This window comes from Saccopteryx bilineata, chromosome 3 (assembly GCF_036850765.1).
Source record: "Saccopteryx bilineata isolate mSacBil1 chromosome 3, mSacBil1_pri_phased_curated, whole genome shotgun sequence".
Taxonomy (NCBI): Eukaryota; Metazoa; Chordata; class Mammalia; order Chiroptera; family Emballonuridae; genus Saccopteryx; species Saccopteryx bilineata.
This window is the reverse complement of record NC_089492.1, coordinates 89,947,677-89,964,412: the sequence shown is the minus strand read 5'-3', so window position 1 is coordinate 89,964,412 and position 16,736 is coordinate 89,947,677. Positions and strand designations below refer to the sequence as shown.

Sequence of the window (16,736 nt, the reverse complement as noted above, 5' to 3'; positions counted from 1 at the left end):
ATTTTTTATTTTTAAATTAAAATAAAAAACTATAGAATTCAAGAAACTACATATGTATAATTTTATAATATTAGAGTTGGAGACTATTCTTAATAGGACATAAAACCAAGAAGCTAGGGGAAAAATTGATCACTTTTAGTATATACTTTCACATTGGAAATACCCTAGAAACAAACAAAAACCCTGGAAAGATAAACTGTGTAAAAGAATATATCAAAAGCAAAGTAATTGTTTCTAGAGGAAAAAAATCCTTCATAATTTTCAATGGTCACACATAATTTTATTACAAAGTGGCATATTTGGGTTTTAACAAAATATTTCCTAGATGGTAAATGTCACAATCACTATAACAATCATACAACATCTCTATCTCACTTAAATTGTTCAATTTGACTCAAACAATTGAAGCTACACAGAGAGCAGGTGAACTGGGTGCTAGATTAAAAATGTGAAAACTTTCCGTTGGTTGGAACGTTGTCCCCACGCGCTAGGGTTGCAGGTTCAGTTCCCAGTTGGGGCACCTACAAGAGAACCAGTGAATGTCTGGATAGGTGGAACAACAAATCAATTTTTTGTTAAAATGTGAAAAACTTTCAGATCCAATTCAAGCAGAGGCATAATTTCCCTACAATTAACATCTGGGAAAATTTCAGTAGTTATAGAAAGGTATAGCTTATTTCTTCAAAGCTTAGACATGTCACTGGTTACAGTATGTTGAGACCCAGAAAGGTAGAAAATAAGGCTGAGCATTAAAAATCTGGCGTAAGAAAATAACAAAATGTTGATCACTAAGGCCAAGTAATAGCTACATGGTGACATTATATTATCTCTACTTGTATATACTTTTGAAATTTTCCATAATAAAAACGTACTAAAGTAAAATATACTTTAAAATGTCAAAATAAAGAATCAGAAAACCCCTGGCCAAATAGCTTGGTTGGTTAGAGCACTGTCCCAAAGCACAGAGGTTACGAGGTTGGTCCCTGGTTAGGTCAGGGCACATATAAGAACAGATGGATGTTCCTGGCTCTCTCTCAAATCAGTAAAATAAATGTTAAAAAAATCAGAAAAAGTATTACTAATTTTGGTATCCAAATAAAGGCCAGTGTATGTGTGCAACCCTCAAGTTCTAAGTCAATTCAGCTGAAAAGAAACAATATACCGAGGTGACAAGATGGCGATGGACTAGGCAGACGTACCAACTCCCACCTCCCAGAACCAAAGTGGATTACAACGTAATTTTAAGAACCATCATCTGGAAAAACCAACTTTGGACTAAACTAAGAGGACTCTTCAACCAAGGAACACTGAAGAAGCCACACTGAGACTGGTAGGAAAAGTGGAAACGTGGAGAGGGCTGCCCAGCTCCCCAGAGCAAACGGCAGCCCAGAGAGACTCGCGTGGTGGGAAGTGAGTTTAGTGGAGAGGGGAGGGTCCTGAGCCCCAGGAACAAAGCCCCAGCCTGCAGCTCCAGAGCCTATAAGAGGCGTATAGACAGTATTTAGCTGGAAACAAGACAGGATACTGTTTGTGAGAAAGAGACTGATTTCTCAGACCCAGAATTCTTCTTAAAGGGACTGCACAGAAAACCTCTCTCACAACCACTCCCCTGGGGCTCCAGGGGGTGGGGAGAGAGGTGAGGACCGGAGTAGCAGGAAGAGAGTATAATCTAGGAGGCACAGGGAGAAACACTTTAAGAGACAGCCAAGCTAATCCATGAAACGAGTTACTCCATAAATCTGAAGTGAATATTTCTCCTGGAAACAGCAATACCAGAAAAGGGAAGCAGGACACCAACCAAACAAGCTCTCCTTCGGCAATCATAGCAGAGTCTCTTAGAGGGAGGGAGCTTTCAGGACTACAGTAGTGAGTCTTAGGGTCTGAGCTGCAGCACCCCCACACAGCTGCGGGCTTGCCTGAGGGCGGGTGACGGCGAGATGTGGAAGCGCGGTTCCCTCAGTAAGGGCGGAAGCCAGCTGGCCACCACTGAGGCCCAGGTGTGAGCACAGTCTTGCCCGGCTGGGGAGAAAGGGACGTGCAAAAGTGGTCAAGCCCAGCTGGCGGCCGCCTGCAATCCAGCCTGTGGGGGAAGGGTGAGAGCCCCAGAAGGGGTGGAGACCCACCCTTGAGCAAGGGCGAAGGAGTGCAACTGTTCCCCGCTCGCAGAACCGAGCCTTGTGACCTGACCGGGAGATGGCTCCTCCTGCAGGTGTGGGGCGAAAGCCCAGAATCAGGCGAGACCCACAGCTGAGCAAAGGTGCTGACCCCTGCCCTAAGGGCCAAGCATAACCCCACCCGCAGGAGTGGGCGAAGGCTGAGGCCACCAAGGCTTGTACACCCAAGCACATGATCACAGCCCCTCCTATGAAGGAGAAGCGGAAACCACAGCAACAGCCCCAGTGGGCTGGCACCGGCAATGCCCAAACCCTAAAACCCCAGGCAGCAGCAGGAAAGGGGGTGGCGGACCTGCAGACAGACCACACCTAGGGAACACAGAGGCCACACCCAGTGGACTCCACTGGCCAAAACCTTCTTTAACACAGACAAAATGAGAAGGCAGAGAAATCCAACACAAATGAATCAAGACAAATCCCCAGAAAAGAACCTAATGAGTCAGATATAACCAAATTACCAGATGCAGAGTTTAAAATAATGATTGTTAGGATGCTCAAAGATCTTAGAACAACAACAGATGGTCATTACGATTACCTAAATAAAGAGATAGCAAATATTAAAAAGGACATTGAAATAATAAAAAAAGAATGAGTCAGAAATAACAAATACAATATCAGAAATGAAGAACACAATGGAAGGAATTAAAAGCAGGATGGGTGAAGGTGAGAATCGAATCAGCGAGTTAGAGGACAAGATAAATGAAAGCACGGAAGTGGAGTAGAAAAAAAAGAGACTCAAAAAGTCTGAGGAAACTCTAAGAGAGCTCTGTGACAGCATGAAGAGAAAGAACGTCTACATCACAGGGGTTCCTGAAGAAGAAGAGAAAGAACAAGGGATAGAGACTTTGTTCAAACACATCATAGCTGAAAACTTCCCTCAATTAAGGCAGGAAAACATCTCACAAGTTCAGGAAGCACAGAGAACTCCATTAAAGAGAAATCCAAAGAAATCTACACCAAGACACATCATAATTAAAATACCAAAGCCAAGTGATAAAGAGAAACTATTAAAAGCTGCTAGAGAAAAAAAGGTATCACCTACAAAGGAGCCCCCATAAGGATGACTTCCGACTTCTCAACAGAAACACTTGAGGCCAGACGGGAATGGCAAGAAATATTCAAAGGAATGCAGAACAAGAGCCTACAACCAAGACTACTTTATCCAGCAAGGCTATTGTTTAAAATTGAAGGAGAAATAAAAAGCTTTCCAGACAAAAATAAACTCAAGGAATTCACTACAACCAAACCAATGCTGCAAGAAATGCTAAGGGGCCTATTGTAAACAGATCAAAGGGAGAAAAAAATATAGCAAAAGAGAAATACAGTTTTATAGAATAAAATGGCAATAAACAACTACATATCAATAATAACCTTAAATGTATTGCAAGACAATGTTCCAGCCAAGCAAGCCATTCAGCCAGGATAATAACCTTAAATGTAAATGGATTAAATGATCCAATCAAAAGACATAGGGTAGCTGCGTGGATAAAAAAACAAGACCCATACATATGCTGTCTACAAGAGACACACCTTAAAACAAAAGATGCACATAGACTGAAGATAAAAGGATGTAAAGAATATTTCACGCAAATGGAAATAAAAAAAACACTGGGGTAGCAATACTTATATCAGACAAAATGGATTTTAAAACAAAGGCTATAGTAAGAGATAAAGAAGGTCACTATATAATGATAAAGGGAGCAATCCTGCCTGACCGGGTGGTGGCACAGTGGATGAAGCATTAGACTAGGATGCCGAGGACCCAGGTTCGAGACCCCAAGATTGCCAGCTTGAGCACGGGCTCATCTGGCTTGAGCAAAAGCACACCAGCTTGGACCCAGGGTCTCCAGCTCAAGCAAGGGGTTACTCGGTCTACTGAAGGCCCACAGTCAAGGCATATATGAGAAAGCAATCAATGAATAACTAAGGTGTCGCAATGCGCAACAAAAAACTAATGATTGATGCTTCTCATCTCTCTGTGCCTGTCTGTCTGTCCCTGTCTATCCCTCTCTCTGACTCTCTATGTAAAAAAAAAAAAAAAAAAAAAAAGGGAGCAATCCAACAGGAAAATAAAACTGTTATAAATATGTACGCACCTAATATAGGAGCATCTAAATATATAAAGCACACTTTGATGGATTTAAAGGGCGAGATCAACAGCAATACTATAATAGTAGAGGATTTCAATACCCCACTACCATCACTAGATAGATCCTCAAGAAAGAAAATTAACAAAGAAACAGCAGACTTAAAGGGCACACTAGATCAACTCGGTTTAATAAATATCTTCAGAACCTTTCACGCTAAAGCAGCAGAATATACATTCTTTTCAAGTGCTCATGGTACATTCTCTAGGACAGACCACATGTTAGGGCACAAAAGCAGCCTCAACAAATTTAAGAAGATTGAAATCATACTGAGCACTTTCTCTGATCACAATGGCATGAAACTAGAAATCAACCACAACAGAAAAACTGAAAAATACTCAAACACTTGGAAACTAAATAGCATGTTATTAGTAATAAATGGGTTAACCATGAGATCAAAGAAAAAATAAAAAAATTCCTAGAAACGAACGATAATGAGCATATATCAACTCAAAATTTATGGGACACAGCAAAAGCAATCCTGAGAGGGAAGTTCATAGCATTACAGGCATACGTTAAAAAGCTAGAAAAAGCTCAAACAACTTGACTCTGCATCTAGAAGAACTAGAAAAAGGACAGCAAGTAAAGCTCAGAGGTAGCAGAAGGAAGGAAATAATAAAGATCAGAGCAGAAATAAATGACATAGAGGCTAAAGAAACAATACAGAGGATCAATGAAACCAGGAGCTGGTTCTTTGAAAAGGTAAACAAGATCGATGAACCTTTAACCAGACTCACCAAGAGAGTACTCAAATAAATAAAGTTAGAAATGAGAGTGGCCTGATCAGGTGGTGTCGCAGTGGATGGAGCGTCTGACTGGGATGCAGAGGACCAAGGTTCGAGATCCCGAGGTCGCCAGCTTGAGCGCGGGGTCATCTGGTTAGAGCAAAAAGCCTACCAGCTTGAGCCCAAGGTCACTGGCTCCAGCAAGGGGCTACTCAGTCTGCTGAAGGCCTGCGGTCAAGGCACATATGGGAAGGCAATCAATGAACAACTAAGGTGTCACAATGTACAATGAAAAACTGATGACTGATGCTTCTCATCTCTCTCCATTCCTGTCTGTCCCTGTCTATCCCTCTCTCTGACTCACTCTCTGTCTCTGTAAAAAAATAATCAAATTAAAAAAAAATGAGATGGAAAAATAACAACTGACACAACAGAAACACAAAATATTGTAAGAGGCCCTGGCTGGTTGGCTCAGCGGTAGAGCGTTGGCCTGGCGTGCGGGGGACCGGGGTTCGATTCCCGGCCAGGGCACATAGGAGAAGTGCCCATCTGCTTCTCCACCACCCCCTTTCCTCTCTGTCTCTCTCTTCCCCTCCCGCAGCTGAGGCTCCATTGGAGCAAAGATGGCCCGGGCGCTGGGGATGGCTCCTTGGCCTCTGCCCCAGGAGCTAGAGTGGCTCTGGTCACGGCAGAGCAACGTCCCGGAAGGGCAGAGCATCGCCCCTGGTGGGCGTGCCGGGTGGATCCCGGTCAGGCGCATGCGGGAGTCTGTCTGACTGTCTCTCCCTGTTTCCAGCTTCAGAAAAATACAAACAAACAAAAAAAATATTGTAAGAAAACACTATGAAGAACTGTATGCCAAAAAACTAGACAACCTAGATCAGGGTCCCCAAACTTTTACACAGGGTGCCAGTTCACTGTCCCTCAGACTGTTGGAGGGCCTGACTATAAAAAAAAAACTATGAACAAATCCCTTTGCACACTGCACATATCTTATTTTAAAGTAAAAAAACAAAATGGGAACAAATACAATATTTAAAATAAAGAACAAGTAAATTTAAATCAACAAACTGACCAGTATTTCAATGGGAATTATGCTCATCTCACTGACCACCAATGAAAGAGGTGCCCCTTCCGGAAGTGCAGCGGGGCCAGATAAATGGCCTAAGGGAGCCGCATGCGACCCGCGGGCTGTAGTTTGGGGATCCCTAACCTAGATGAAATAGACAAATTCCTTGAAACATATAATCTTCCAAAAATTAAACTGGAAGAATCATAAAACCTAAACAGACCAATTACAACAAATGAGATTGAAACAGTTATCAAAAAACTCCCAGCAAAGAAAAGTCCTGGGCCTAATGGCTTCACAACTGAATTCTACCAAATATTCAAAGAAGAACTAACTGCTATCCTTCTCAAGCTATTTCAAAAAATTCAAGAAGAAGGAAGACTTCCAAGCTCCTTTTATGAGGCGAGCATAATTCTGATTCCAAAACCAGGCAAACACAACACAAAGAAAGAAAATTATCGGCTAATATCCCTGATGAATTTAGATGCTAAAATCCTCAACAAAATATTAGCAAAATGGATCCAGCAATATATGAAAAAAATCATACACCATGATCAAGTGGGATTTATTCTTGGGAGGCAAGGCTGGTACAATATTTACAAATCAATCAATGTGATTCATCACATAAACAAAAAGGAGAAAACCCACATGATAATTTCAATAGATGCAGAAAAAGCATTTGATAAAATCCAGCACCCTGGCCTGACCTGTGGTGGTGCAGTGGGATAAAGCGTCAACCTGGAACACTGAGGTTGCCAGTTCGAAACCTTGGGCTTGCCTGGTCAAGGCACATATGGGAGTTGATGCTTCCTGCTCCTCCCCCCACTCCCCTCTCTCTAAAAATCAATAAAATCGGCCCTGGCTGGTTGGCTCAGTGGTAGAGCGTCGGCCTGGCGTGCAGGAGTCCCGGGTTCGATTCCCGGCCAGGGCACACAGGAGAAGTGTCCATCTGCTTCTCCACCTCTCCCCTTCTCTGTCTTTCTCTTCCTCTCCCACAGCTGAGGCTCCATTGGAGCAAAGTTGGCCCGGGCACTGAGGATGGCTCCATGGCCTCTGCCTTGGGTGCTGGAATGGCTCTGGTCGCAACAGAGCGACGCCCCAGATGGGCAGAGCATCGCCCCCTGGTGGGCATGCCGGGTGGATCCCGGTCGGGCGCATGCGGGAGTCTGTCTGACTGCCTCCCCGTTTCCAACTTCAGAAAAATACAAAAAAAAAAAAAATCAATAAAATCCAGCACCCGTTCATTATCAAAACTCTCAGCAAAGTGGGAATACAGGGAACATACCTCAACATGATAAAGGCCATCCATGACAAACCCACAGCCAACATCATACTCAATGGGCAAAAATGAAAAGCAATCCCCTTAAGATCAGGAAGTAGGCAGGGGTGCCCCCTTTCACCACTTTTATTCAACATAGTTCTGGAAGTCTTAGCCACAGCAATCAAACAAGAAAAAGAAATAAAAGGCATCCAAATTGGAAAAGAATAAGTAAAACTATCATTATTTGCAGATGATATGATATTGTATATAGAAAACCCTAAAGTCTCAGTCAAAAAACTACCGGACCTGATAAATAAATTCAGCAAGGTGGCAGGATATAAAATTAATACTCAGATATCAGAGGCATTTTTATACACTAACAATAAATTGTCAGAAAGAGAAATTAAGGAAGCAATCCCCTTCACCGTTGCAACCAAAAAAAATAAAGTACCTAGGAATAAATTTAACCAGGGAGATTAAAGACTTGTACTCAAAAAATTATAAAACATTGATAAAAGAAATCAAGGAAGATACAAACAAGTGGAAGCATATACCATGCTCCTGGTTAGGAAGAATAAACATCATTAAAATGTCTATATTACCCAAAGAAATTTATAAATTCAATGCAATACCGATTAAAATACCAATGACTTACTTCAAAGATATAGAACACATATTCCAAAAATTTATATGGAACCACAAGAGAACACGAATAGCCTCAGCAATCTTGAAAGGAAGAATAAAGTGGGAGGTATCACACTTCCGGATATCAAGTTATACTACAAGGCCATTGTACTCAAAACAGCCTGATACTGGCATAAGAACAGGCATATAGATCAATGGAACAGAACAAAGAACCCAGAAATAAACCCACACCTTTGTGGACAACTGATATTTGACAAAGGAGGTAAGAGCATACAACGGAGTAAAGACAGCCTCTTCAACAAATGATGTTGGGAAAACTGGATAGCTACCTGCAAAAAAATGAAACTAGACCACCAACTTACACCATTCACAAAAATAAACTCAAAATGGATAAAAGACTTAAATGTAAGCCATAAAACCATAAGCATCTTAGAAGAAAACATAGGCAGTAAGCTCTCTGACATCTCTCACAGCGATATATTTGCCGATTTATCTCCACGGGCAAGTGAAATAAAAGACAGGATAAACAAATGGGACTATATCAAACTAAAAAGCTTCTGCACAGCTAAAGACAATAAGAACAGAATAAAAAGACAAACTATACAATGGGAGAACATATTTGACAGTACATCTGATAAAGGGTTAATAACCAAAATTTATAAAGAACTTGTAAAACTCATTACCAGGAAAATAAACAATCCAATCAAAAAATGGGCAAAAGAAATGAATAGACACTTCTCCAAAGAGGACATACAAATGGCCAATAGGCATATGAATGAATACTCAACATCACTAATCATTAGAGAAATGTAAATTAAAACCACAATGAGCTATCACCTCATACCAGTTAGAATGGCGCTCATCAACAAAACAACACAGAATAAGTGCTGGCAAGGATGTGGAGAAAAGGGAACCCTCCTGCACTGCTGGTGGGAATGCAGACTGGTGCAGCCTCTGTGGAAAACTGTATGGAGATTCCTCAAAAAATTAAAAATCGAACTGCCTTTTGACCCAGCTATGCCACTTTTAGGAATATATCCCAAGAACACCATAGCCCTGTTTCAAAAGAAGAAATGCACCCCCATGTTTATGGTAGCATTGTTCACAATAGCAAAGATCTGGAAACAGTCCAAGTGTCCGTCAGTGGACAAGTGGATTAAAAAGCTTTGATACATATATACTATGGAATACTACTGAGCCATAAGAAATGATGACATCAGATCATTTACAACATCATGGATGAACCCTGATAACATTATACTGAGCGAAATAAGTAAATCAGAAAAAACTAAGAACTATATGATTCCATACATAGGTGGGACATAAAAATGAGACTCAGAGACATGGACAAGAGTGGGGTGGTTACAAGGGCATTGGAGGAGGGGAGGAGAACAAAGAAAACCAGTTAGAAGGTGACGGAAGACAATTTGACTTTGGGTGATAGGAATGCAGCATAATCAAATGTCAAAATAACCTGGAGATTTTCTCTCTGAACATATGTACCATGATTTATTAATGTCACCCCATTAAAATTAAAAAAAAAAAGAAACAATATACCATTTTCCTTTGAAATGGTAATAAATGCTCATGTTAATCAGTGTACTCTGTTTTTAAAGAACTATGTGTAGGTCCCAAAGATAATTCTGCTTACTACTGTTTTCATTGGGTATCTTCTAACTTCAGCCCACCTTCAATTTTTTGTTAAAGTTTTAAGTTAAAGCAATAAGGGGTTTCTAAAAGGCCAGGGTGGCGGGGGGGGGGGAGGCATTTCTAAAGCCAATCTGATATTGAAAATAAAGAAATATCCTAACATTCATGTTAGTGCTTCCAAAATTATATTGGCTATCCACTCCTATCATCAGGATAAACTCCAAATTTTACAGTCTGGAAATCAAAGCTTTCAATGGTTTAGTCTGTTTCTTTGCAGTATTGTCTCTTGCTTCAGATAGGAATCCTCTACTCCAACTAGGCTAGTATACCTGTGTCTGAAGATTATACCACTCTAGAGCAGTGTTTTCAACTTTTTTAATCTTGGGGAACAGTAAACCTAGCCAGCTGGAAATAGAAACACACAACAAAAATATTTATATCTTACTGTGCCTAAAAGTGCAACATGGTACAAGCTGGTGCTTGATTTCCAAACTCCACATGTATGATGGATGCACTGAATACTACATATTTGTCCAAATGCTTTTTGTCTATTGCACATGAATTGCAAATGCTCTGCACGGTGCAAAAGGTTGTTTGAAGAAGCCTACAAATTTCAAAGATATCTGAGACAACCTCAATAGTATTATCACTAATGTACAGCTGGATAAGTGATAATTACCCTGAGCATAAGTGAATTCGACTAAGATCATTGGGTCTATAATCTTCATACATCAGGGTGGTTAACTTTTTTCCAGACCTGCAGTTGAAAAGCACTGCTCAAGAGTGAAAAGGCACAACTTGTCTTAACACAAGCTATTATAGTCGTACAACACTTAGCAAGTTGCATGACCTGTTTCCTGATCAAGTGAGTAATCAATAGTAGATTAAGAATATTAGAGTAAAGCAGAAAGTACTTAGTGCATGTTTCACTTCCTACACGAAGCCTTCCTATATTATTCCAAACCACAGTGCTTTTTTATGCTGTGTACTTTACTATGGGATAGTCTTCGTCTCAATTTTTTAGTAACTTCACTAATGAGAAGGGTTATACGTCCTTTCCATTTTCTAAGAGAAAATGTGCTTCGCCCACACACAACATGCTTTTAAATAATACATACTGGGGGAATCATAAAAATCTTTCCCCCAAAACTTTAAAATAAACCTTAAGAGCTCCTATTTCCATATAGTTTTGTTTAAAGCATAAAACTTTAGTGCCATAGTTATTTACTCACTGTTTTATAAAACAAATATTTATTGAAATCCTCTGGCATTGTACAAGGCTCTGGGAATAACAGTGAATACATGAGTCTTGCTCTCAAAGAGCTTACAATTTAGGAAGTGAAAAAGACAAGTAAATACCCAATTTTAACAGTCCAGTAAGGGCTATGTTATTGGTATAAAGCCCCAAGTTATCATGGAAGCATAAAGCAAGCACTTAACAGGATCTTGACACATGGCAGAAAGGCTCATGAAAGAGACTAAAGAACATGTAAAGGTTATATTGATAAGGATGGGGGTAGGAGAGGGAGGTCTCTGGCAGATAGAATAGCATGTACAAATTAGGTACAAAGGCTTAATTCTTAGAGAGCTACAAACTTTAAAGTGGCGGGAATACGGATGTATGAATGTGCAAAAAAAAGCTGTAAAGGTAAGAAACTTCACTACAGATGGCTCTGTGGGCCATGCTAAACATTACTTCAGGGCTACAGAAAAATATCATGAACTTTAAGCAAGGGGGTGGAACAAATTTTTAAACTCTAAATCTGGCCACAACTGTAAATGTTTTGAAGAGTATAACTGGAGGTTATCTGGTTAGCTTAAAAAGGTAAACTGTTACCCACTTTCTGTGTGTAAGGAGAAATTGCAGAAAATTCACAGGAGATAGAGTATGTGAATAGCCACATCCGTTTTTTTCGGCCACATCCATTCAAGGGAGAAATGTAATAGTGACGATGGCTTAGGCATAGGAATGTGATCCTTTTCTCACATGTAGGCGACCCATTAACTTTTTTGATAAAATGATTTGTACCTTTTCTAACCCAGAAATCACAATCGACTGCTTATCTTTAGATAAAATTCTGAGAACTAAGAACTTGATTTATACAAGCATAAAATGAGTAACTTCAAGGGCCCTGGCCGGTTGGCTCAGCGGTAGAGCATCGGCCTAGCGTGCGGAGGACCCAGGTTCGATTCCCGGCCAGGGCACACAGGAGAAGCGCCCATTTGCTTCTCCACCCCTCCACCGCGCTTTCCTCTCTGTCTCTCTCTTCCCCTCCCGCAGCCGAGGCTCCATTGGAGCAAAGATGGCCCAGGCGCTGAGGATGGCTCTGTGGCCTCTGCCTCAGGCGCTAGAGTGGCTCTGGTCGCAACATGGCGACGCCCAGAATGGGCAGAGCGTCGTCCCTGGTGGGCGTGCCGGGTGGATCCCCGTCGGGCGCATGCGGGAGTCTGTCTGACTGTCTCTCCCTGTTTCCAGCTTCAGAAAAATAAAAATAAATAAATAAATAAATAAAATGAGTAACTTCCCTAATTTAGAAATATCAGATCTCCCAAGCCATAGGGTACACTGGGATCAAAATCATAGAAAAAAGCTGCCATAAGATGCTCTACCCACACTTAAGACTTTCTCCAGTCACCAGCCTTCTGAGAGTTGCTGCCTAATGAGGCTGCCCGGCCCTCAGTAAAGCCAAGCTGCAGAGCGGGGTGTCCGCCTTAAAACCCTAACTCGTAACGTAACCTTCTTTATTTATGCCGGCGTTAACGTCGCTGCTGTTAATATCACACCACTATCATGGTCGTTGTCGCTGTGCATTTGTTTTCAGGTCTTCTACTAGTGTGGCAGTCGCTGACTCCGGCAAAGATTTATTTCCACACGAAGGAAATCTCGGCAGGGGGAAGCCATCAACGCGCCAGGAGCTGACAGCTCGGCCTGCAGCGGCTGGGTACCCCCAGCGGCAAAGGAACAAGGTGAGAGAACGAGGGGGACTCAGAGCTCTGGAGGAAACCTTTCGGGCGCCAGCCGCTTCTCCTAGGCGCCGCAGCACAACTCCGACGACCCCGCCTCCGAGCAGCTGAGGTATTCCAGGGCCGCTTTGGGAGGAGAGAAGGTAAGAGGAATTACCTACCACCGACACCCGCACACCCTCAGCCAACTCACCATGATAAGGAGCGGTACAACGCCCGCCGGAAGACGCTCTGCGAGCTGCTTCTTTCCTAGAGCGGAAGGGGTGGAGCGTCGAAAGCCGATTGGCTGCAAGCAACGTGGTGACGGAAGTGCGTGCCCTGGCCTCCTGATCCCGCCCCCCATCCCCTTGTGTGCTGTAGACGTGAAGGCTCCAGCGGGAGTGGCTTCCAAGTCTAGAGTGGCTCCCAAGCCTCTCAATAAGGTGACCAATCCTCCTCTTTTAGGGAGGATAGTCCTTCTTTTGTAAGTTCTGACCTCCATGGAAAAGTGTCCTCCTACATGTCCTCTTTTTGATGTTGGAAGACCAATCTGTAAATGTTCGTATTCGATTGATGCAGTTGATCCATTGCGTGTGATGTGACATATTTGTATCTAAATGAATACTTTTTAAAAATATCAATAATTATTATTAAAAGTTAATAGGCATGGAAGCATAATTGCAATATAAAACATTACAAATGTTTTTTTTATCAATATGCATTTATCAGTATTATTGTTGCAATGAATAAAATGTTTATTTTATTTGCGATGTTTTCTTCAATTTATTTTTGTCTTTTTCATTGTAAAAAAGTTGGTCACCTTACTCTCAAGGACTGGGTGGAGAAGTAGGATGAGAAGCAATAGTTGTCATCCCGTTTAATCCCTTCAGTATGGACCATTTTTACCTCATTTTCGTGAGCTTGCCGCTTTTGAGAATTAAATATCAGCAATATTGTAAAATGTTCCTGGTGTAAATTCAGGTTATGCATCTTTGTCAGAAATATTACTGAGGTGTGACTGCGTTTTTCTCATTTACCCTATTAAGTGAAATTTAGCCCATTAATAACTTTCATAAGATTGAGGTGGCATCTGCCAGGTTTTCCCACTATAAAAAAGCTCCCCCTTTCTAATTAATGTTTGGTAGGGATCCACTTTGAAACCATATAAAAATATCTCAATTGCCTGACCAGGCTCTGGCGCAATGGATAGAGCTTCGGACTGGGACATAGAGGATCCAGATTCGAAACTCCAAAGTCGCCAGCTGAGCGTGGGCTCATCCGACTGGAGCAAGGCTCACCAGCTTGAATGCAGGTTGCTTGAGTGTGGGATCGTAGACGTGACCCCATGGTCACTGGATCGAAGCCCAAGGTCGCTGGCTTGAGCGCAGGGTTGCTGGCTCAAGTCTCTTTGAGGGGTCACTAGCTCTGCTGTAGCACCCCTACCCTACCCTCCTTGCCAAGGCACTTACAAGAAAGCAATCAATGAACAACTAAGGTGCAGCAAGGAAGAATTGATGTTTCTCATCTCTCCCTTCCCATCTGTCCCTCTCTCTGTTAGAAAAAAAAAATCTCTTCATCAATTTGTTCTTGTATTTATTGTGTATATATAAATATACTACATAATACTATATATATATATATATATATATATATATATATAGAGAGAGAGAGAGAGAGAGAGATGTATATAACCACATTGGTTCATGGCTTATTTTACCTGATAGGTTATAATCCAGTACTATAATTACTTATTTTGATGTTCAAATAAGAACATTTCTGTCCAATGGGAGAAACTCCAATCAATGAATGACTCATTCTCACCAGTCTTTGAGCACTCTCTTCTTTTCTGGCACAAGATATTCTTAGGTTCATCATGTACAGAAGTGAGCAAAAGTAGGTTTACAGTTGTTCATATGAAAATAGTACAATGATTAAAACTATTTCATATACTCACAACTGTAAACCTACTTTTGCCCACTACTCTCCATTCTCTGCCCCAACTTTGGAATTGGCTATTTCACCAAGGAACCCTGCTTCCTTTAATGGATGTCATGGTACTGAAATTTTGTGTCTATTCACATGTTGAAGCTCTACATCCTAATGTGACTATATTTTGACATGGGATCTTTGGGATATAATTAGGGTTTGCTAAGGTCTTGAGGATGAAACTCTTTTGGTGGGAATAGTGCCCTTAAAGGAGAAACCAGCAAACTTGCTGTCTCTCTGCCACATGAGGACACAGAGAGAAGGAGAGAAGGTGGCTGTTGACAAGCTAGTTAGAACTCTCATCAGAATCTAAATAGGCCAGCACCTTTATCTTGGAGTTTCCCACCCTTCAGAAATGTGAAAATAAGTTTTGTTGTTTAAGTCATGAGTCTATGGTATTTTTATTAGGGCAGCCCAACTAGACTAAGATTTTGATACCAAGAAGTGAGGTGCTGCTTTATAAAACACCCAACTGTGACCTGTGGTGGCACAGTGCATACAGTGTAGAATTGGAATGCTGAGGTCGTCGAAACCCTGAGCTTGCCGGGTGAAGGCACACATGAGAGGCAATTATTATGAGTTGATGCTTCCCACTCCTCCTCCTCCTCCTTTTCTCTCTCCTCTCTCTAAAATCAATAAATAAAGTCTTAAAAATGTTGCAGCTTTGCCTGACCAGGCGGTGGTGCAGCGGATGGAGCGTTGGACTGGGATGTGGAGGACCCAGGTTCGAGACCCCGGGGTCGCCAGCTTGAGTGCGGGCTCATCTGGTTTGGGCAAAAGCTCGCTGGCTTGGACCCATGGTCGCTGGCTCGAGCAGGGGGTTACTCGGTCTGCTGTAGCCCCGCGGTCAGGGTACATGTGAGGGGGCGGTCAATGAACAACTAGGGTGTCGCAATGAAAAACTGATGATTGATGCTTGTCATCTCTCTCCGTTTCTGTCTGTCTGTTCCTATCTATCCCTCTCTCTGACTCTCTGTCTCTGTAAAAAAACAAACAAACGAAAAAAAACCATGGCAGCATTAGCAGACTAAATGAAGAATTTGGAAGGCAAAACATGGGTGGGTATTTTGGTGCCATTGTTTTTGGGGGTGTAATTGCTCTCAGGCCTCTCAATGTTGAGAACTAGGGAATTTATGTATATGGATACATACACACATATGTACATTCACATAAATCTACATATTTTTGTCTTAAATCATGAATTCAGACTTAAAATATTTTTTTTCCATTGACTTGAGAAGCATCAACTCGTTTTACTTAGTTCCATTTAGTTGTATGCTCATTGATTGCTTCTCCAATGTGCCCAGAGGTAGAACTGGTGACCTCAGGTACACCAGGTTGATGCTTTATCCACTGAGCTATCCTGCCAGGGCCATAGAGTCATACTCTTAAATCCAATTCAACCCACAGGTTTCATTCTAGTTTTTGCTCTTTCTGTATTCATAACCCTTGTATTAATAACCTTTCTGTATTCATAATTACTTTCTGACAGTGAGAAATGTGGTCTACTATATTAATATATTTACTTATTTGATCAGGTACCCTGTATCTAACCAATCTGCCATCTTTCCTCCACACTGACACTCTCCTCTTTATGCTTGAGTGCTTTTCCTCATTCCAGGTTGCCGCTGCTCACCACGTGAATAACTTCCTCACTGTCCCTAACATCCCATAACAAGTTGCCCATCATTGGACACACCCTCCTTGCCCTACTTTGTCTCTGACTCCCCACTTTGAGCCACCATATGTCCATTTTCCCCTCTATGACCCTGTTTTGAACCACTTTGAAGAGTTAAAGTGCCAGGCCTAAGACTGCTATTCTTTGCAAGTCCTGTTTGTAAAGTTGGCTCTTGACTGGCATCTGGTTACTTGGATGTAGGGGTAAGTTCCCACCATTCCCTGATAAGAGTGGATCACTGTTGCCTAATATGGCCTAACCCTTTCACACGTTGTCATAAGTTGAAGCTGGAGGAATTAAGTACATCCTGTCTAATTCCACTGGAAGAGAATGCTTGGAAGCTGGTGCTTGGTTTCTGTTAGACTTTGTCCCATATCCTTTTAGCTGGGTGAGAGATTATAAGAGGCATCCTTAACTCATCAGTCTAGCTTACCTTAATAGTATACTATTTTGTGTAC

At 41.7% G+C, this 16,736-nt stretch overlaps 1 protein-coding gene across 1 annotated transcript in view; it reads right to left on the bottom strand.

Annotated features, from left to right (window-relative positions):
- The window catches only part of SLC30A6 (solute carrier family 30 member 6), a 56,196-nt gene extending 43,322 nt beyond the window's left edge, over positions 1–12,874 (bottom strand). Inside the window, exon 1 of the mRNA XM_066266857.1 lies at positions 12,829–12,874. Coding sequence (XP_066122954.1) covers positions 12,829–12,831 — 3 coding nt within the window. The 5' untranslated portion in view covers positions 12,832–12,874. The remainder of the gene's footprint in view (positions 1–12,828) is intronic.
- Between the last annotated feature and the right edge of the window lie 3,862 nt (positions 12,875–16,736).